The following is a 23,856-nucleotide window of genomic DNA, read 5'->3' as shown; positions in this document are numbered from 1 at the left end:
CAAAGAACTGAGGCTGAGACTTATAAATATTTATGTTGTACATCATTTTGTTTAATTCCCAGACTCACTACACAGAAGGAACACATACTCTGATTTGGCGCTCTTCCACAAGTTCTGAACTGTGAATATGAAGTCTGCACTTAATTTTGTCTCCCTTGTCTCTCCATCTGTGCTGAACCATTAAGTTTAGTGGGGCTGCCAGCCCTTAAGGCCCTGGGAGAAATTCCATCGTAGAGCTGAAATTGAGTGTAAACCATTATGCCAAGAAAACACTTCATGCTTTTTTTTTTTTTTTTTTTTTTTTTTTGTGTTCAGAATCTTTGTCACTTCCTACCAAAATTTTAGATTTAGGAAAATGACCCGTGCAGCTTGACTTTCAGGTCTTATACTAACCTTTTTCAAAAAGACCCATTCAGAACTAATACAACATAGGCATTTTTCCTGTTTTCATGGGAAGACTTAAAATCCTGTAGGTGAACAAAATTGAATTTCCAGCACAACTGGGAGCTTAGCTGTACTGGCAAGGCATTGGATGTGGCCAGTGGATTGTAAATACTGCTGACTAAAAGGTGGAATGAGGTTTAGGCAGTGGAATCTCATCTGCTGTCTTTGGGAAATAAAGAAGAGAGACTTTGAGGAAGAAGAAAAGTAAACAAAAATAAAAAACCATGGAGAGGAAAAAGAGTGGGAAAAAGGTAGTTTTACAGGTGACTTTTCTCTTTCATTGACAGTGAAGGAAGAAATTATTGGGAGAATTGTTTCTAGTTTTTGAACTTCCTAATAAATAGGATGATTACTTGCCCCAAAAGCTCTTTTAGGACTGTGCCTTCTACATTGACATTTATTACCCAAATCCAGTTACAAAAAGGCAGCAATGAGGTGGAAGGCAAGGGAGGAGAGTGCTTCTTTGAACAGAGGGCATTTGATGTGGGCAGGAAAGGTGGGCAAGACTTCGAGGGCAAAGGCAGCCATAGCACAGTCCATCTTGTGCACTTATTGGGGGTATGAGACTGATTTATCTGCTACATCAGCAAAAAGTGGCCTATCTGCCTTGCTTTCATGCTGACTACAAAGAATTTGCAAAGAAAACAATCATCCTTAGAGAGATGTTTTGTTTCTGAAAACTTCTGCAAAAATCCCTTGGCTTGATATCTTTCCTGGGGTAGTCTCCTCTGTCTCTGTAACAACAGAGCAATATGTAATATGTACTGTCTTTCTAAAGCTGAGATCATATGTCTGAAAAAAGTAAATCTGTAAAGAGTTAAGATAGTCTAGGTATAGATGTATATGATTAGAAATATATGTTCATTTATAAATATAAAAATTTATAAATAACTTATAAATATAAATAACAATTTTTATATTCTAACACATCATTTTTCCTTATCTTTTAAAGTCTTTTATGACTATATTAATTTTTTATTTAATGAGGAAAAAATTTTGTGCTTCTTTGTGTATTTTTTTGTAACCAGCAGTGTCAGATCTACATCAGCCTGCCAACACTGTGATATTGGAGTGACTAGGTCACACACATAAAGTGATCTGGAGGCTTTTGGCCAAATATGATTTTTAAAAGTGGCAATTCAGAAAAAAAGTGTACTGACCATGTGTATGCATGGTACACTCCAAATTAAACTTGTTAATTGTAGAGTTACAGTTTTATTAATTGTAGAGTTATAGTTCTCCAGTTTAAAAATCTGTAAATCAGAGGTTTAAGGCGTTGGTGCATTTTTCAGTTACAACTACAGATACAAATCATGATAAATAGCAGTAACTCTTAAAGGATATCTAGTATGCCCAATATCTATATGGAGCACATATATCAGTACAGCAGTACCTAGATATGAGAATGCATAAGCCATGCTCCAGTTACAGAGCATTTTGTGAAGCGTGAGCACCTCTTGGGACAGTTGGCCACATTTCCAGCTGGTGTCATATGGAGACGAGTTCTAGGACACTCCCACAGTGAATTCTGGGGAAGAGTATGTATCACAGTTTAATTTTCACCGCAGAGGAACAAATTATCTAACCCAAGAGCAAGCAGCACCAGTTAACTAACCTGAATTTGAAGAACCTTCGCAGTTAACCCAGAGGAGCTCATGGCTGATTGGATTAGGGATAACAGCTATGAAATCTCTAGTCAACCATTTATTTAAAAAAAAAAATCAAGACGACTTTGAAAAATTCAGCTTCTTCTGAATATCTCTCTGCAGGCTAAGAGTGACTATTTTTCTATTCTGGAAACTTGAAGGAAGCAGCATCAGTCCATCATTATCAGTGTGTTGGTGCTTCATGGCTCTTCATCTTTTCATGAACAGCCGTTTTGAAGACTTGTAATATGATAAGAATCTCTTACTATATAATAAATAAATTTTAATCTTAATTAGCTTCTTAATGGCCACAGTTTTTTATTCAGCCTGTTTCAAACTTGGTAAACAGCTACAGAATTCACAGAAATTATTACAATATTACATCTTAATTAACACTTCTAGTTTTTTAATGTGTATTAAACACTGACTCAGCATAGGCCCAGTGTGCAAAATGTTTTCTCTGTATTAAGTAGTCCTTTGCTCCTGAAAAATCCCATTGAAAGCTGTAGTACTGATCAGGAGGTCACGACAGTGGACTGCAATGACTGCAGAATAAACTGACTTCAGTCACTTCGAAGCTTCCATGCTCCTTCCTCATACTGTAAGAAGACAAACCAATTCCTTCTCCTCTGCCCTGATCTTAGTGAGATTTTAAATTAGCTGCTAGAAGTGAGCACAAAAATTATACTGTCCTCCTAAGTTACTCCTCTGATATTGCTCCCATATATTTCATTTTATTTTTGACCTTGATCATACCACTGCAAAGCCCATATGGTTTGTATTGAATTCCATGAGCCTTTGTGTGAGCATAAAAGTAACAAAATTGTTTGCTTACTCATGGCTTTGAGCTTCAAACCCTTTGGAAATAATGTGTCCCTTTAGGTTTTGCAAAGCACTGTATTAATCTTTAGTAATTACATAGGTAGTGGACCTATGTAATTATATAACTAATACATGGACAGTAAACTTTGCAAACCTTAACTCAAATTAACAAGCTAGAAGTAGATATTTCTAGATCATGTCTATGCTAGAAAAATTCCTAATAAAGAAAAAAATCTTTAAGATAAATTTCCCTTGTGTTCAGGAATCTACAGTACAGGCATAGTGTGATACTTCAGATAGTGCCAGCTGAGACCACAAGGTATCCATTTAAAGGCTCAGATTTTGTACTCAAACTAGAACAGTGGAGTTTGAGATGCCCATTAGATCACAGGTTGTCTTTTATTTTATGCATTTATCTGCACAGTGTTTCTGAGTTGAGCTGATGGTTAGGTGTTACAGATGGTTAAGGTTACAGATAATAAGTGTATTCATTCTTATTATTTCTATCAAAAGGTTTTGACATTTCTAGAGATGGTCATTTAGGTCCATCTGACCTTGTGCTGAAACTGGATTGTTTCATCCATTCACCAGAGCTGCTGTTCTTGCAGAGGCAGAACTTGCCTGGTAATGATTGATTTTTTAAGGCTGTGATTGTGTCTTTCCTGGTTTTCCGCACTTCTTTCCTTCAATGTTTTACTTGTATACAAACTGAGAAATATTTTTTCTTTCATTTACAAAGTTTAATATCCTTAAAGCCGTCTTCACTTTCTGTTCCCAAATACAAGTACATACTTTCTCAAGATTGTCTACAAGCTCCATTTAGTGTTACAGGTGGGAGGTTCCCACCCTGTCTGCTTTGGTGACAGGGAGGAGACTATTGTACATCATGTCACTAACATCAGTATTCAGCACAAGTGTAGTAGTGAGGATAACCCAGGATTATCCTGGTGACTATGCTGTTAGCACAGGAGCTGTTAGTTGTGTCTTTTATTTCCTGCCCCATCTGTTTTGCATTCTTGCTGTTGTAGCAAGAGCCATCACAGAGCAGAGTTTGTGTGTGAGCGCATGCAGTCGAGATGAAAAGTGCAGGAGTTGCATAATGTCCAAACCTAGCTCTACCTTTCTTAGGAACATAAATAATTTACTCAGTTGTTTTACAGATGTTAAGTCTGTCATTTGCGGCAAATATCCATCTAGGAAATGTTTGCTTGTATCATCCATTTTGTATAAAATGGTTAGACCTCACAGGCCGTTACTCTTGACAATTTCCTTCACAGTAAATAAGGGTAATGCTGTTCACCTGCTTTATGGCACATGAACATTAACTATTCAGCCATATCAGTATTTAAAGATGAAAATATAAATAATACTTATATTTATATATATGTAGAATGGCAAATATTAAAGAAAAGGGAGAGTAGTTACACATCATGGTTGATATTTTAATATTCAGAAAAGGCAAAAGTACCAGGTTGGTTATCACAATTGCTGAGTGAATTATATGGGAAAATTCATCTGTGGAACTAGAAGACTGCCAGAAAGGACAACAAAAAATATATTTGAGATTTTATTTGGTTTTGTTTTTGTTTTCCATATTGAACTTCAAAATCAAAAATACTTAAAAGTCTTTAAAATATTTTGGCATTAAAATTTTTACAAACACTCTTACCTTGTGTTGTTTCAAATACATAATCTGATACTTCTTTGATGTTTTCAAGTGGGTTAAAAGAACTTTTTAAGAGATGCACACATACAAAAAAACCACCCTTTACTGGAAAGATACAAAACCAAAACAATTTTGTTGTCCTCTTCAAAAATTCTGGTTGCCCTTTGCAATTCAGGATGACTGACGTCTGTTTGGCCTTTTCCCATCAGGATTCTGCTATAATGATGAACTCTGCAGCATGCACAGAAATTGTTCACAATCCTATGTTAACAGTCCTGATAATATATTTTTTAGGTTTCCTCTACGCTCAGAACAGTACCAAACGCAGCATTAAAGAGCGACTTATGAAGCTCTTGCCCTGCTCGGCTGCCAAAACGACATCTCCTGTTACTCAAAGCAAGTTTTATTTTTCATTTGATTTTTTTTTATAGGTTTGCATGCATCAAAAGTTATACTTTCATTAACTGCTCATTTGAGAAACAAGATATCTACTGAAGTAATCTTATGCTCTATTGAGGTGTGAAAGGAAGTGATGAACAGATTCGTGGGCTGGTATCAGATTTGTCTGTGCAGAGCTGGATGGCAAGATAATAGTGCCAGGGTCTGCCGCATAGGAGCTGCTGGATTGGCACTTAGGCTCTTCAAGCTAACTGAGAAGTGATTCACTGGTTAAATTAAATACCTGCTCTCAATGTATTTGAAAAGTGGTGTCTTTTTGTGTACATGTGTGCACGTGTCTGTGTGTGCTTGCTATCCAATACACAGGATAGTATCAGCAGTACTGGTCTAGGAGGAAAGGCTTGGCTCTGCAGGTTTTGACTACGTAACATCAAACTATTTAGGGAACGAGACCTAAAATATGTGTCTGAAAGAAAAATAAAAATGAGATTGAAAAAAAAGTATGGGAATGTAGAGATAAAGCAAAAACACACTGATGGTACCTTTAATGTCTTGATATGCTGTGAGGAAATAACATCTCTCCAGGGTAGCTAACAGATAAAAAGAGGGGGAGGGAGGGAGAGAGAGAGAGACATCCATACCTAGATACATATGTACCTAGATACATATATACCTAGATAGTGATAAATTATAGTAATAATACTAATGACTTCCTATATAACTTGGCTACTATAACTGATTTTAAAATATCCCTGTGAACCCAATTCAGTCTAGATTAATTTGGCTTAATTCTAGGCACTAATCTGAACACCTAAGTTTACAAGCTTAGTGCTCCTGTGTTTACTGTATACTCTTCTGATAAAGCATATCAATATAGGGTAAAAAAATACCTCCAAAAGCAGTTCTTTTTGTCCAGTGATTATGGGACAACTCAAGGCAGCTTGACTACAAACACATGCCTCTACAAAGTGCCTAGACTTCAGTGGTATGGATCTCGACTTTCTTTTTGCTACCCCACTTCACTGTTTTTCAAATGCTCCTAGAGAAGACTGTGGTACTTGCTTTCTTTTTTAACTATTTGAGATCTCGAAGATGAAAACCACTAAAGATGTGGATGCACAGTGACTTTTGCATGGTGGCTTCAGCTGATGTGTTTTACTTGAAAATAGCTTAAAAAGGTTAGTTACTGTCCTGACATCTGCTAATAATTCATTATGTAGAAGTTGCTTTCAGCTATGTGGCCTGAGTAATATAGCCTTAGACTATAAAAGGAATCATAGAATCATGGAATCACAGAATCGCAGAATGGTTTGGGTTGAAAGGGACCTTTAAAGACCATCAAGTCTAACCCCCCTGTTATGGACAGGGACTTCTATCACTAAATCAGGTTGCTCAAAGCTCCATCCAGCCTGACCTTCCACACTTCCAATGATGGGACATAGAATAGAATGAGGAAATAGAATAAGAGGAATAGAAGGTTTGATCTTTTTGTTTGAAGTTGGATCGAGAGCAACACATGCTTATTCCTTGCACTTTTTGATGTGAGCTTTTTGTCTGCACAGGTAACAAAAAATATTTAGAGTCAGTCTTAATAACCTTGACCATGCAAAACTTGTATTTTCTTGCTGACAGTGTTTTATAAACCAGAAGTCAAAATAAAACTTGCATTAAATATTTCATATTTGAGAACCAAGTAGTAAAAAATGATTCCTTCAGCACTTTTCTCTGTACTCTCATCAATAATGAAATGCTATATTAAGAATGTTTTATTAAGTAAAAATATTAAATAAGAATATCACTGTAGACACATATTGTTATTATTCCATTTTGACATAACGTGCTATTTGATTTCTGCTAGCATAAAAGAAGCAACATTGTAATGTAGTAGGAATGAAGCCAGCACTACCTACAACAACAACCACAAAATGTGAATTCCTTAGAAATTTTAAGGGGAATATTTTTAAGCTAAGTAATTTTTTTAAATATACACAGCCTGAATTTGCACTTCTGTGCTTAACTGCTATCAATATGTGCAGAAAAAGGTTACTTGAATAGATAAAATCTTATTTCAGCATTCCCATTCAACAAAGCATATCAAAGAATGCTTTTTTCTTGTTTGTGTGCTTTAGCCTATTAAGCCTAAACTTAATTCCATCCTTCCTTAGCTAAACTTTTAAATGCATCTGCTAGAGACAGGACCAGAGACAAGAATGGTTCTGGAAAATAAAAGCATGTGTGCATGCAGTTATTAAATAGATAGGGGAGCGATAATTTAAGGTTTGTGCAGGCAAATGCATGTGTACAATTTTTACATATATGAACTGAGCCCTAACTTTGAACATGCTTCTTGAACTGCCATTATTTGAAGAGTATGTCTGCTTTTTGCATTGCTTTTACCATTTTGTTCTTTAATGAACAAAGAAAGGTTCAAAGCATAGCTCTTGTAGCAGATACATTAAAAAACTGTCTTTACTATTTAGCTGGAAGAAAACTACTCATTAGTGAAATCAGCAAGAATATTTTGTTTAATATATCAATGAGTGAATATGAACTTATTTCTGTTTTTCAGATGACATGTTAAGTCTTTTACAGAAAAAAAAAAAAAAAAGAACAGAACCCTTAACTTTCTTAGGCTGAAGAAACTGGAGAACTGAAATAACTAATTTTTCATTAATGCCATAGAAATCTTTAGTGTTTAGAAACAGATATATTTTCACACATTTTTAAAAGTACAGAATTTTATTCCAGCCTGGATAACAGTAACCATAAGTGTGAAGAAAAAAATTAAAAACCTGCAAGTGAATCATGAATGTTGTAGTATTTTAATCAGCATAGTTGGCACAGTATAAGAAGTTTATGGTGATCTTATTTTTGGATTATCTATAAGAGACTACAGAAATAGAGTGTGAGAGGACTGTTATACTAAAAATTTTCTTTAACAGAATGACAGCATCACCACGCTGCAGTCTTCTACGTTCTCACTGAATCATTAAAACACAATAAAAATGTTTATTGCTAAGGATATACTAAACATTATGCTCAGCATCACATTGTCTGGCCTTTATCTCTAGCATCACATTTATTATGTGTATTCATTTAGCTTCTAGAACAGCTTGTAGATGTCTCTCTAGCTAGCCAGATGTTTCAAGAATGGATGCTCAGAGAGTTCATTTCCAGTCAAGTCCCTTTCTGTCTAAACAATAGCCCATTTAAATCCCATGTAACTCCTGACATGTAAAACACAAGTGACTTTACAACAATATCTATTTTCAGGTTGACTCATTTGTCAGTTTAGTATAAGCACCTAGTGTTGACTTACAGTTGACAAAAAAACATTCAGCTGCATATCTACAGCATGACATTGTTATAGGGAGTTTAGTAACTATATAAAGAAAATGAAAGATAGATCTCTTAAAATATGATGGAAAGGCTTTAAAAACCTTACAAAATAAACCCTGGGTGTTCTTATGCTGAGTTAAAATGGGACTCAAGAACTTTGCTACACCTTCCCTAGATTAGGAAGATAGCTTCTTAAATCTGGACCAATTTTATTCCAGTTTCATCTATAAGGGCTTTGCATCTCAGCGTGTCTCATAATCTTGTGATTTCAGATACTGGCCCCTTAAAACTATTATCAAACATCATAAGGTCAATGTAGTTGTGTCAGTTGGGTTTTTTGTCAATAGCATTTACATTGAAAGTTTTCACAAAGATGGCAGCGGTCTATATCTATCTGAGATAACCTATAAAGAAAAATGAAAGAGAAACATCTTATAGCTTGCCCACAAACTAAGAGACAATGGGCATCCTGAGATAAGACTGTGGGTGACACTGAGATCATCTTCCTGAGATGAGTGCCAACAGCAACATCTCTTTGGCAGGAGAAGAGACAAGACCCTACAATTTTGTGAAGATTTATCCAAATAATTTGCATATTTTGATTATATTTGTTTAAAGATCGTTCATTTTTTGTTTAGCTGAACGGTATCTTCTGATGCCAGATTTTTCCCAAGCATCCTAAAGTTATTATTACTGTGTTGTAGCAGAACAAAAATATGTGAACTAAGCATAATACAGTTTTAATGGAGTATTCTAATATTGTGCTCTTGTGAAAATTGAACTGAATAAAACTTTATTTTAAGAATGCAGAGTCCCACACTCTGATGAAATAAAATATATATCTTCAGCTTTGAAGAAGTGACAATTCTGTGTGTTTGTTTGCTCTCAAGTTACATTTCTATAGTTGGTTTAAATCTTAAACCAGAATAATGCAGTGATTTGATTAGATTAGTTTGGCATACTATATGAGCTATGTTTAATGCTGGGAATATTTAAAAACAGATACACACATTCATATTTTAGATCAAGTATACGGCTGGCACCCCATATAAAAAATACATATTGTAAGTTTCTTTAGCTATTTTATTGAACTTTCACATTTAAAACTCTACCTGGAAAAAAAATGCATTGCTATCTCTCATTCTTTTGGAGCTGCACTCAGCTGTAAGCCTTGAATGTGTATATATCCACATTCTTATTCACCTAATGATAAGGTCACAAAAATACTCATGTTCCCCACTTAGGCTGCTCACTATAAATAATCATGTTGCCCTGAAGGGTTTGTTATACAGTACTCAAAGTAAGGTGTACTGTTGAATATGCAACATCAATCTCACATGCTTTCCAAAACACAGCTTCACAGTAAAATGAGAACATTGAGAATCCCAGTCTGATACAGTGGATTCACATCCATTAACTAACCAAGGGAAAATTTCCAGTATTCTGAAGTCACTGAAGTTTTATAAAATTGTTTTCTTTACTCAGAGAGTCGTAGAAACAGAAAAGTCATTCTGAATATGTCATGCATGCCCTTGCAGAATGTTGGCTTTCCAGTTTATTGCTATTTGTACTGATGTGATAACATCCAGACTGCTGGATCATCACTGCTGTTCCATGTTCTGTGCACCCACTGAAGCAGACAGATACCCTTTCCCTCTCGGTTCAAAATGAACATGCCATTTGTCTTTAAAGCTGCAAAAGCTGTTCTTTAAAAGAATGTAATTTAACTTTCTTTTTTCTGCAAGGGTTAGATATTTCTACATCCTATATTTCTTGTTGAGCTTTACTTCTCTGTCTCTTGTATTCTGCAGACACTGTAGAAGATGAAATGGAAATGGCCACAGTACGACATAGACCCGAAGCTCTTGAACTGCTGGAAGCACAGAGTAAATTCACAAAGAAGGAACTTCAGATCTTATATAGAGGTTTCAAGAATGTAAGCACTTCCTTTTTGAATTTACCCTACATTTACAGGATAGGCCACTGCAGTTTCGGCGGTATAAGAGCAACTGGCAGTGAAGCTCATGAGATTCAGTAGGTAAATACTGCATGTCTGGTCAGGTGAGGAAACAATCACTCTGTAGCAATTGGGCTGTTTAACGACCAAAAGATGCATACAAATTAGAAAGCATCCAGAAGAGAATAATTATAACTTAGTATAGTAGGACTTTGTTCAAGGACAGATTGAAAATTGTGTTTGAGTTGTCTAAAGATGAAATAATGGTAGACAATGTAAGTCCTGAAGAATTTGATCAGTGAGAAGAAAGACTTTTTATTTTTGTGTTCATGATAGCTATCACAAGAAGTAATTGGCATAAAAGGCACTAGAGGAATTTTTTGTTAGGTGGATGGCAGTAGATGACTTCTTCAGCCCTTCCTAGCTCCTGAAGTATGGAACCTTGTCAGATCCCTTTACTAGGAGTCACTATTTGTGATTTATTTGTGATATGCTCTATTGGCAGGACCAATGCTTTTACTTGTCGGGGATCCCCACTGAGGACCCCAGTGCATGAATGCAGTCTGTCTGGTTTTCCAGCATGCATTTGCTGTCCTGTGGTGCTGGGCTTGGTGCTGGCATGTAAGGCACCCATGGTTAGTACAGCAGAGAAATAAGACACAAAAATATTTTACTAAGTTTTATAAAATTCTGGCTCTATACCAAAAGTAAGAGCTGCTCCTGATTTTATTAATATTATACAAAAAAGCTGCTTTCTTAAAAAAATAGCCTTTTTCTCTCTGTTTTATTCTACTATCTTTCATGCAATCGATACTTCTGTGGGATATTATATGCCATTAACATTGGATAGAAAATACTTGATATTAAAAAAACCTTGAATAATAGCAATTGCTTGCAAATCATGAGTGTGTAATATTAATCTATGTACTCAGTTATGAGGACTGCAACTGTACAGGTGCTAAGTCTCCTGCTGAGCTGGAGGTAAAGATAAATTTAATTACATTTATCACCTTTTGATTTAGTTTGTCTTTCACTCTTAAAAAAAGGGCCACCTTCTTGCCCTTGGCATTTACCACTCAAGTGAAATTGTGTAACAAATCATAGTAATGCTAAAAGCACAATGAACCTCAACTATGGAAGCAGAGAGGATATTTTCAATAGCTTGTACAAGGAGAAGTGTAAATCTTACAGAATTTTTAGATGTCAAGTATTTTGTAATGAAAGCAAGTCATGCAAACGGATGTTTTAAAATGACATTTTTATCAAAAGCCTACAATGCAAGTAAAATACAGAGTCACTTAATGTGTCTTGTCTATATATCATCCCCAGTTCCAGAAGGTATATAATGCTGGCATGTTAGTGATTAACAGTGATTGCTCTTAAAAGCTTTTAATTTCCTCAGAGTACCAGAGAACATTCCCCTGCTAATGACAGTATTCCCTAGGTATTGCAAATCATGAACTAATGTCCCTAATTATCTAAGGCAAAAAGGTACAAAGTATAGTGGATAAAATAAGCCTTCTCTCTGTTTCTCTAAGAATAATTATTTTTAGAGTCTCAGAATTAAGGACCTTGATAGTTCTATGCATAAAATGAAGTATGGAAAAAGATAATAAGTTATAAGAAAGTATTTTAATTCATTACTGTTTTACCTTTTTTGAAAAGAGGAATTCCAGCTGTTCATATTCTTTTGTGTTCTAAGATGTAGGTTCTACTTACATCAAAGGGGTGTCGATAGTAATACATCTTTATTCAGGTGTTTCATTTCCGTATCAGTACATGATAATTCAAGACATGCATGTATAAATATCTTTGCCTATTTTGAGCTAATGAGCATGAACTTAATTTTTTTCTGTTTAATATAATTGCAAAATTATCAATTACTTTCAAAAATGCCATAGAGCATGCCTAGGGCTGGTGACTGTTATAAAAGTAAATCTGTTTAAAGCAGTAGTCTTTAGCCCAAGCATTAGACTTCAGAAATGAAGGATTTCAAAACTTTCAGTTGAGTTGGGGTTTGTTTTGTTTCCATATTTATCAGTTTCTCCTGCAAAATGCTCTAAAGCTCTATGAGCAGCTTGCCTGTGTGGATTAGTTCATCTTTACCACCACTACATATAGCTTTTACCAAATACAGTTTCAGCGGCTTTGGTGGATACAGGATGGCATTAAAGTGCCTCCCATGACCTGCACTTAGATGGTCTCTCCCTGACAGTGCTCAGTCATCCACTTCTGTCTGCCACAGGCCACCTCCCTTCTTGCTTCCCTTCCTTCTGATCCAGCTTAACACTATCCTGCCAATATCTCCAACCCTGTATGCTTCATGTGGGTCATGCAGCTGGAGAGCAGCTTTGCAGAAAAGCATCTGGGGGTCCTGGTGGACACCAAGTTGAACATGAGCCAGCAATGTGCCCTGCGACAAAGAAGGCAAATGGTATCCTGTGCTGTATTAGGCAAAGTAATGCCAGCAGATCAAGGGAGGTGATTCTTCCCGTCTACTCAGCACTGGTGAGGCCACACCTGGAGTGCTGTGTCCAGTTCTGGGCTCCCCAGTACAGGAGAGACACAGACATACTGGAGAGAGTCTGGTGAAGGGTCACAAAAATGACTAGAGGGACAGGAGCTTCTCTCCTATGAGGAAAGGCTGAGAGGGCTGGAGCTGATTAGCCTGGAGAAGAGAAGGCTGGGGATCTCACTGATGTGTATGTTAGCATCTATATCAATATCTGAAGGGAGGGTGTAAAGAAGACAGAGCCAGGGTCTTTTCAGTGGTGCCCAGTGACAGGACCAGAGGCAATGGGCACAAACTGAAGCACAGGAGGTTCCTTCTGAACATCAGGAAATACTGTTTCACTGTGAGGGTGACCGAGCACTAGCACAGGTTGATCAGGGAAGTTGTAGAGTCTCCATCCTTGGAGACATCCAAAAGCTGTCTGGACATGGTCCTGGGCAACCTGATCTAGGTGGCCCTGCTTGAGCAGGGGTGTGGGACCAGACGACATCTAGAGGTCCCTGCCAACCTCTACCATTCTGTGATTCTGTGATATTCTGTTTAATCATTCTACTAGGAAGGAAACTCCACTGAAAATATTTAATGAAACACACAGGCACACATCTTTAACATGACACCATCAAAACTTGTGCAGATCCAACCTCTGTGCTTTATGATTTTCACCTGATGTTTGCCTGTCTTACTACCTCTTCAACAATTTAACTATATAAAGCAAGATATGTTAAGCACAAATTTAAGTCCAAGACATGATAAAGAAATAACAGTTGATGAATCAGAAGAAAATCAGTACTCAGTCCCTTTACCTCAGTATCCTGTTTTCACAAGTGGCCAGATAAGGGAAGGAATACAAGAATAAGGGGAATTTAGAGCGATAGTTCCCCTAACTGTTCTGTCACCTTGCACTCTGCTACTGAAATACTTCCTGTACTGAAAGTTATAACTGCATCTTTGTATCTTCCATACTTTAACTAAAGTTTCTTCCATAAACTGTGATAATTGCTTTTTGAACCTACCAGGGTATTTTGACATCTACAGCATCCTGTGGGAAATTAGTTCCATACCTAATTATGCCTTCTTTGAAAAATAATTCATTTCTGTGTCAAACCTGCTGCCTTTTATTTTAATAAGATATTTATAATATTTCTGCTATAAGAAAATGAATAACCATTACCATTATTGTCCGAGACATTCACTGTTTTGCACATGTCTAACACATTTCTTACTTAGTCCCTTCTTTTCCTGTCAGTCTGCTGATTTCCCCAAATCCTGTCTAGTTCTAGGATCTCTGTTCTGAGATAGGGTTGACCAAAACTTCTCACAGCTTATGTCCAATTATTTATTATTTACGACTTCAAATTGCTTAAATTTATTTTTGACTGACTTCAGATGAGAAAGCAGCAAGTAATCCCATATTTCTGTAGTGTTGGTGATTACAGGGTTTGATCTATTATGTGGTTTTTACTTATACAAAAATAAAAAGGTAAACTTTTAAAGATACTTTCATCAATTAGATTTTCCAGTGTAGGCAAATTACATGTCAAATCCAGCAAAAAGTAATTCGAGCATAAGGAGCATCTCTGTGTATATGTACACACCTGAAAGCTTCAGAGAGTCTCAAATCAGACTGTAGTACAGCTGATGCTCTAGGAAGCAAGACGTAGAGGATAACTGCAGGAAAGGCCCAAAAAGTATTGAAATGCCTATCTTAGCAATGGCTGTTTTGCTAGTAGTCAAGGTCAACATTTAAAATACTTAAAAGCTTCTATACTATCTTTCAAAAATGAGCTTAATGGAAGTCCTAAGCCCTCCCCCGGCTCAAGAGGTTGTCCCCAGCACTCTGGTTTTACAGTGTTCATGCACTCCTGTTGATGAATTATTGCTCAGTCGCATCACAGTGGGACCCCTCCTTTTTGTATTTGGCATCCTGTCATCCCATTTCTTGTAAATCTGAATTGTGATTGCTGCAGTCATTAACCTTTCAAACCAATGCCTCTGTAGCAGGCCTAGTACAAGTAGCACTTCACAATAAATTGCACAGACTATCAAACGTTCACTCAACATGTGGTCTTTCTTTCTCTTTTGTCCATTGATAGGTCTCTCGCAGTTTTAAAAATGTTCTTGAGCTATGGCACATTTCCATTTTAAAAATACTTAGACAATGCTTTTGCTGCACAAAAGATACTCCTGTGCTAAACTCAAATGTTAATGATCTTTTAATTTTGGTTAATTATTCTCATCAAAAATTCTGTCGAACTCCGTGTTGGAAAACTACTAGACCTTCCTGGAAAAGTGAAAGGATTTTTGATGAACATTGATCTTACTCAGCTGTATATCAGAGAGAAAGTAAACTGAAGTCATGCATGCATAAAAATGTCCCTGGATACATACTGTAACTTTAAATAGGCAGCTCCATACTTGTGACATTTATTGGGAAAACAACATTTCTAAGATAGTTTCTTCCCTATTGCTGTTAGCAAATGCGGCAAACAATGACAGTATGATAATAACTCTGATAATGTTGCAGCTCAAAGATAGGTTCCCCCATCACACTACCCATCCATATAAGAATACATTTGTGCATAACTCAAAATATGCTAATTTATTCAGAGGTTTTTCCATTTCAATTATGGCTTGATGGAAGCATTGTATTACTGTATGTTGCATTTGTGAGTTTCAGAAAGTTTAATGAAAGCTGGTTTTATAGGTTATAAAGCTAATTTATTGATTGTCTAGAGCATTTGAGTTTTGCATGATAAAATACAACTATTCTCATTGTTCTTTTCTGGAAAATTCCTTCCCTTTTGTTTGTTCTTCTGTTAGTCTCTTACAGAAAAAAAAAAAAAAAAAAAGGTAAGGAGAAAGTGCTTGTTTTATCTAATTAACTATGTTTCTAATCTAAATAAAAACATTTGGTTCATGTCATGTGGGTTTATCAATCTAATGTATATCTACATGTAGGAACATTCATAGGATATTTTTGGTAAGTTGAACTAGATGACCTCTTCCAGTGAACAATTCCATCAGTTTGTGATCTGAACTGCCCACATTCAGATTAGATAAGTAATTTGATATACAGGATTAGCTAATGGTTTGAAACTAATTGTTGTGCACAGCAGCCCAATCCCCTCAAAACCTCAATACACTTACAGTGTGCATTTTCACGTTCTTAGCTGTAAAAAGTCTCCACAAATAAATAAAATTATATAAATGCTTACTGTGAAAATTCCGGTTAATGTTTGATATGGCTTTGTGTCTAGGTACTGTTGGCATTCTGACATTAAAAAGAATTTAAGATCACTGAGACACAGAATCTTATGTCATCATTGACATTAGCTGACAAGGAAGTAAAATTCAAAGTTTTGATGCTGGTCTTCAAACACCAGTTCTAGACCTCATATGATAAGTGCTCATATTATGTATTAAAAACTCTCTAAAATTCTCAGTGCTAGACCTAGTGGTATGAAGTAGAAAAGTTTAGCACCAGTTCTCATTGCAGTCACTTTATTCAGAGATAGGGCCTATGAACTGCAATTAAAGAATCCTTCAGTATGGCAAGGAAGCCACTTGGGCTGGCTAATATAAAACACCAGGTACAAATATTTATCTGAATTTATATCCCTCTCCAAATCCTGTGGGTCTAAATACTAGGCACCTTCATGAGCTACAGTGATCTGCTGAGAATAGGTGCCTGAAAGAACAAGGTAACTTTGTCCATATTTGGTGTAACAGCCTGGTAGTTAGAGCATTTGGCCATGTAATGAGAGTTTTAAAAAGTGAAAGAAAAATTATAAATTTGATAAAAGTAATTGGGACTTGGAAGAGGAAAATTGAGTTGGTGCACTGAATATAAATAATTTTCACTGTATAAATAATTTCTGTCCTTCTGCAATTTTTTGTTTAATGATGAAGAAGAAGGTTAGGTATATACCATGCCATAGTAATGAAAAGGAATATAACAAAGAGAGAGAAATAAAACCCAAGAAAAGACAAGTGATGCACAATGCAATTGCTCACCATGTACTGACTGATGCCCAAGCAGCAATCTGCCCCTCCCGGCCAACTCCCCCAGTTTATATACTGAGCATGATATTCTATAGTGTGGAATATCCCTTTGGCTACTTTGGGTCAGCTGTCCTGCACAGGCTTCCTCCCAGCTTTATGTACATCCACTTGCTGGCATAGCATGAGAAACTGAAAAATCCTTAACGTAGGATAAGCACTACTTAGCAACAACTGAACCATCAGTGTGTTATCAACCTTATTCTCATACTAAATCCAAAACACATCACTCTACCAGCTGCCAGGAAGAAAATTAACTCTATCCCAGCTGAAACCAGGACACCAAGGCAGAATTTTATTATGTTTCAAAGGCACTGGTATTCATTTACTAGGGGCTTAGAGGGAACTTTTCTATATTTCACACAAGGCTGTGTGAAAACCTTTTAACAAACAGCAATAAATAATGCTTACATTCATTATATATTTCCTTCAGGACTTAGTCAAGAAACTTGTCTTTCAAATGTAAGAGTAAAAATAATTTGGAGATACAGATTGACAGACCTAGCATATAGTTGTCAGTCGTCACAAATTTACAGACCTTAATGCATTCAGTGGAGATACTCATTTCAGTTAGTCTCACAGTTGCTGGCAGATATTGAAATCTTCTTTTTGAAAGTTAATAAAGAACTCATTCCCTACACTTCTGTTCATCTCATGACTTACTGCTGTTCATGGAGATACTTCACATCATATTCACTAGGGAAGAACTGTCATCTAGCATACCAAGGACTGTCTTCATAATAGTGATTGCTTACTTCTGAATTATCTCTGAAAAATGTAGATGCCAAGTCACTAATTAAGCAGTACATAAAAAGAGTGCGATTTTAAGCACTCAATAATAGTGCAGAGCACCAAATACCTTTAATGCTTTTTACTCTAAAAAAGTCAATATTGTATTTTGTGGAATTGTATTACTCTGTGTACTTGTACATCTGAAATGGGCAGTACCCTGTCCTGTGCCCTGGTGTGCTCTCAGTGGGGCTCAGGGCAAGGCGTGCAATCAGGCATGACAGGCTGACACTTGATGCACGGTATATACCTCTGCTCTGCCGGCCAGCTGCTCAGCATAACTCATCTGCTGGTAGAGCTGTTTTCTACCACAGAGCTTTCATGTGCATCAGTATGTGACATCTGAGGAATATAAATGTTTATGTACTAGAATGATCAGCAAAATATTTTCTTTGGCTCACTGCAGTTACTTTTTTGCTGCATTTGGACTAAGCATTACAAAGCTTGGTACTTGAGTTGTGTGAAATTGTTGGATTTTCATTTCTGGGTAATCACTAACATTAGAGGAGTAAAATTTGGTGCAGTGCACCACTGATCATGTTGTAATTTAAAAATTTAGTGAGTAGACACCTCTTCTTCTTTCTTCCACCTGTCCCCTTTTCTTCATGAGGTGAGTTGAATACTAACTGTAACTTTTATAAACACGGCACATTATAACACACAGCTTAACATAAAATGCTTTAGTGAGCCAATTAATCAGTTGAGAAAACAGTGTTCAAAAAATCCCTCTCCTTGGATTTCTTGCTATTGGTTTTCTTGCTTTTAAAGAGTTTTTATATAGAATGTTATCATTCTGTATTAAATCCTGTACTGTTATCTCCCTGTTACACTGCAATTCAGGGACACAAATTGGACATGCATATTTTCAAGTGGGTATCATAAGCCTGAAAAATGAGAGGAAAGGGAATAAATACATCTTCTGGTGATACTTCTGGATGGTGCAGACCATTTAGGTCCTGATTACTTCAAAACTTTCTAGACAAAATCTTACTTGTGCTGAACTCAAGGATCTGTTCTGGATCCCAGGAATTTCCAAGTAATTTTGAATCTTTATAATTTTTCTTGTTTAAATTCCTGATTGATTTAAACAAAGTCAGCAATGTGTAGGTTTTGTCAGAAAGAAGTGAAACTGTCAAAAGTCCTTTCTTGATTTCAACAGAATTAATTTCTGATTAGAAATGTCTTTAGATCTACATTTATGCTAAAAATAATCCCTGGTATATCTTCAAATAAAACAGCAAATCACAAGTGACAAAGCATAAAGGTCAAGTCTTTCAGTGCTGTGGAAGTTTATTGCAAGTCTTGGGCCAACCTGCATTTACCTTTGGTCTAAAATCCAATATCTAACAGAGCCCATATTCTTTAAATCAGCTGGACATTTGCGCAGTTGCTCTTCACTCCAATTATGTGAATGATTCTCATGTTAACTTTCAAGTAAGGGAATTTACTCAACCCAATCAATTCCATTGTGAAAGATACTTAAAGGACCTTAGATATGGTGAGTATAAGAGAAGAAATTGGAGCCAATAACTCAGAAGACAGCATGATTCAGTAAGCACAGCATGAAACTAGAAGTCTAAAGACCCTAGACTTTTGGCTCTCTGGCTGGCTTATTAACTGCCACACACCTTTAAAAGCCTTAACTGTCACACTAAAAAAGCCTTCTGGGTTGCAAGAGCATTATGCTAGTGCTTTGCTGTCCACACAGGCTCCATATTGACAACTGCCTAATTTAATGACTGTGGTCTGACAGCCTTTTAGAGTGTCCCTGGCTATCTGAGAGATTGCTTCTCAGTCTTTGATCAAAACGTCGTCAGACATGCCCTGGGAACAAAGTGGGGAGCACCAGTAGGGGGGCTGGTGGCTGTGGGAAACTGAACTTTCCCAGGAGCTGGAGATAGCAAAGTTCATCTTTACAGGAGAGAAAAATGAACACTGAATTCCTCAGCAATAAGAGTGAAATGTGTGTTCTGTGAGCAGTACACTTGAGTGAGACCATTTACCCCTTCATGATCAATCTCTGTATCCATCAAGGGGAAATAACAGTAACCTCATGCCTGAAAAACCACTTATCTAGGAAGCACTTCTAAATGGTATTTCTAAGAATTATTTACTTGCTCCATTTATGTGTCTCTGACACTGTGGTCAGCTTCACTGTGGCCTCACAAAAAGAAGTGTCAAGAATAATTTTTACAAGTAAGCCCCCAGTAGCTGGATATAGCAGTCTTTGTCTCTGGCACACTACCAGCAACTATAGGTTTCAGGGAAACAGACACATCATTGTGCTTGTGATTAAAAATGTCAGCACTAAGCACTGGATCTAGGTGCACAGGAAGGCTACCAAATTTGGATCAATAGGCAGGAAATCCAAGTTCAGTAACTAACTGCCATATTGTCCTTCTGAACAATCCAGTTCCTCTCATATTCTTTTCTCACCTCTTTCCTAAGTTTTTAGGGCATAAGATCTCTGTCAGTGTTTCTCCATGTCCTGATAATGAGTTCCCAGTAAAAATCACAGTACAATGGGTCATTCATTGCTATTAACAAAGTTTTAAAACAGGCAATGTTTGTTACCTTCCTCCAGAGCAAGATGAGAAAGAAGACTGACACAACATAAAACAACAGAGAACTTTAATATAAAAGCAGATGCAAAATTTCATTCAACTTGCCACCAGGGAGTAATGGAAAATTTATCAGTTTTTAACTACATAGATTCTCCAGTTCTGGATACTTGTAACATTTAGTTCCTGAATTTATACTGTTAATCTTCTAGGCTAAAAATTCTTCCTCTCTTAAAGTCAGTTGCAAAACTTCACTGATTTTAATGGAACATGCCCAAATGTCATGAAGATTTTTTGACCCACTATAAGAATGGCTTCTCAAGGATACCAGAGCTCTAGATAAAAATGTGGCAATTACAGTTTTGTTCAGCTGATTTGTCCACCACCACATTAATTGTCTGTGTTGAAAAGAACTGCACATTCCTTCAGTCTGTCAGACAACTGTAATTTAGTGGTAATTGGCTCCAAAATCTTCCAGTCCAGTCCCAGAGGAAGATACTCCCATGAGGCAAAACCAAAATGTATTCTGTTTTTTTTACCGGTATATAAGCAAGTACCATCCCTGTTGCCCTTGGCTGGAAAAATCTGATCCTTTTTCTGGTTTCTTTAAAATATTTTTTTCTTTCCTCCTACGTTAACAAGCCATGAAAGCGTATGCATCCCAATGAAGGTATCCACACCATTGAATTGGGAGCATGTCAGGCCTCTTCAGAGCTTTCATTTGTTCAACAGAGGACCTGAAACTGGAAGTTTCAGGTTTTGCTCTGCAAATGAGATGCCTTTCTCCATTTGGTCATTGCCTTCTGCATTTAGAGTTCCTGGGAGTAGCATCTTTTGGGAAACCTCAGGGCAGTCTAAGAAGTTTTAAGCTTCATTTTCCAGTGAAGACCTAACTAGGATCCTAAGACTGAAGCCCATCCCTTTTCTATTAATGTAACTGTCTCAACACTAAACAGTCCATGAACAAGCTAGAAGCTTATGCACGGGGATCAATTATTTTTTCTGTTTCTTATTTCTAAGAAGTATAATTCTCCAGATTTGAGTCTCATATCATCCCTCAGACTTGATCAAATAACCACACTAAATCTGATTTCCAGAAAAATCCACTGCATTTCCAGTAGTGTTCAAAATAAATAAATCAAGTCATATAGCATCTGCCTCACTGAACAAGAGATGTAGAACTATCCCCTATAATGGAGCCCAAGTTATAACAGCCTTCTTTTCTTCTTCTGTTCTCAGAAGCTGCAGTTATGGAACAAAGACAAATTTTATGTGCCATAAACTTAGCAGGTTTTGCAAGAAGTTTTTATGCCTGGCAATTTCAACCTCAATGAATCTCCATAAGGAACGATACAAGAGAAATTAAATCTCTTTCTTGGGCCTACCTTGTATGATAGATAACTCTTTTTCAGATGTGTCTGATTCTCTAGTTAACTTTTTCCCTTCTTGTTATCTGTTTTAACTGGGAAATGTCTTCTGCTTCTTTTTCGTTTCTCTATGGCATTCATGTTTTCACAAAAATATGCCAGCAAATAGCAGTCACCATTTATTTAGGTTTATCTCAGTATTTAGTTCCAATGATTTGACTTATGCTACGAATTTTAGATATGCTGCCAAAAGCAATGTATCAAATATCCACATATGAAACTAGGAAAGCTTCAGAACAGTCTAAAGGAGATTTATGTAGTTTATTTAGATTTTTTGCTGTGCTAAAAAAAGTTACAGTTCATATTCCTGACTAAACTTCAGGTTCCATTCTGGCTTTTCTCAAGTCTTTTTCTGAATTATAGAAAATATCTCATTTATAATTAGCAATGGTACATCCTCCCCTGTCTTATGGAACTGTTCACTCCTCCTTCTCAAAGACATTTAGATTTATGGCCCACAGTATTTCCAGGAAGCCCACTCTGGCCCTTCGATGATCACCATAAACAGTAGAGCTCTAGTGGTCAAGTGTCTTCTCCATATCATGGACCCATGCTCTGGGGAGCCCTTTGAGCAACAGAATAAAGGAGATGTCGGTGTGGTGTGCTGACAGGCTGGACGAGCACAGATGGGGCGGTGAGGTTTTGGTACATAGAGAGGGGAGCCTGTGCGAGACACTGAATGTCAGAGAGCCTCTGGGATGAGGCCCATTGCCCTCACTGTGTGAACAGGGAAGAAGAACTTCTTCCTGTGGACCACATCTCTCTCACTCACAGCAGCTTCGTACACGTTATTGCTTCAATTGCTTCTGATTTTCACCACTGTACTTGGTGAATCAAGTCCTATTTATGCTAATGTCAGGCTCAGTTTTACAAATATTTATGGACGTAAGCACACTTGTTCTTACATTTGCAATGCTGGGGCCCTTCTCCTGAGAGAATGTGCTGTTAGTAGTGGAGAAAGCAAACACCTTTGTTAAAGGATAAATGTATTAGTATATAAAATATAAATAATGAGTACGTGTTTGATTTCCAGTTTCTAACCTGCTCCCCATTGACTTTTATCCTTTTCACCATTTCTGTGAGCTGATGGGATTCGGTAGGAGCTGAAATTCCTTGGTGCTTTTCATCATACTTAGCACTAACCAAATATTGATCTGTCTGCCTTTACCATTGCACATCTTTGAAAGAAACAAAGAACCACCACTCTGAAAAATACTTTCAGGCTGAGTGTCTTTCATGCAGACATGTGTCCCAGGAATACAAAACTCACAAGGTTCTTACTTCATGATTAAAATGAAAATTTAATTTGATGTCAGTACTTAGTATCAACATCCATTTGACTGACAAACACACAAAAATTCAGATCAGCATTTTAGAGAGAATGTAGTTCTTTTTTTTCACCCCTGACACACTGATGTTGCTTCATAAATACCTTGCACTAAATTCAGGCTTTCTCATTTTCAGATATGGCTATAAAATATTAGTAATCATGATGGTGCAAGTCTGCTAACATTTAGCTGAAAGTTGTTAGTACAGTTTCCTTCTCAGGGAATCTTCCACTCTTTAAGGGTACAAGGAGCTTCTACGGAAAACAAAAGCACCAACCAAGATTCTAAATTCTAACTCCCTCATGTAAGAAAAACAAAATAAAGGCCTCCATGGTTTTAAAGTAGGAAATTGACCTATACTCAAATATTGCTGTTAGGGACTGATGACATCCTTCATTCTGCTCAAGTGAATCACTTGTGTGGGTCTAAGTGAGTGCACCTGAGTGACCAGCACTTGCCAGCAAGGAGGTATTCATCCTTCTCTCATCTAGGATTTGACGTGGTTTAACCACAGATGGCAACTAAGCACCACACAGCCACTGATACTCCTCTCCACCTGTGGGATGGAGGAGAGAATCAGAAGAGTAAAAGTGAGAAAACTCGTGAATTGAAATAAAGACAGTGTAACAGGTAAAGCAGAAGCCCCGCATGCAAACAAAGCAAAACAAGGAATTGATTAACCACTGTCCATCAGTAGGCAGGTGTTCAGTCATCTCTAGGAAAGCAGGGCTCCATCACATGTTACTTGGGAAGACAAACGCCATCACTCTGAATGTCCCCCCCTTTCTTCTTCTTCCCCCAACTTCATATGCTGAACATGACATCATATGGTCTGGAATATCCCTTTGGTCAGTTGGGGTCAGCTGTCCTGGCTGTGTCCCCTCCCAACTTCTTGTGCACCCCCAGC

General features: G+C 37.0%; 1 protein-coding gene across 13 annotated transcripts in view; it reads left to right on the top strand.

Moving 5' to 3' along the window:
* Window positions 1-23,856, top strand: part of KCNIP4 (potassium voltage-gated channel interacting protein 4) — a 442,570-nt gene that overhangs the window by 382,807 nt on the left and 35,907 nt on the right. For 12 of the 13 annotated variants that reach the window (XM_074865890.1, XM_074865891.1, XM_074865893.1 and 9 more), the window contains one exon: window positions 10,128-10,252. In XM_074865890.1, coding sequence (XP_074721991.1) covers window positions 10,128-10,252 — 125 coding nt within the window. Of the gene's footprint in view, window positions 1-4,872; window positions 4,975-10,127; window positions 10,253-23,856 lie in introns of all 13 variants that reach the window. The other variant, XM_074865888.1, reaches the window with a different exon arrangement.

This window comes from Strix uralensis, chromosome 4 (genome assembly GCF_047716275.1).
Source record: "Strix uralensis isolate ZFMK-TIS-50842 chromosome 4, bStrUra1, whole genome shotgun sequence".
NCBI lineage: Eukaryota > Metazoa > Chordata > Aves > Strigiformes > Strigidae > Strix > Strix uralensis.
This window is presented reverse-complemented; position numbering and strand designations above follow the sequence as displayed.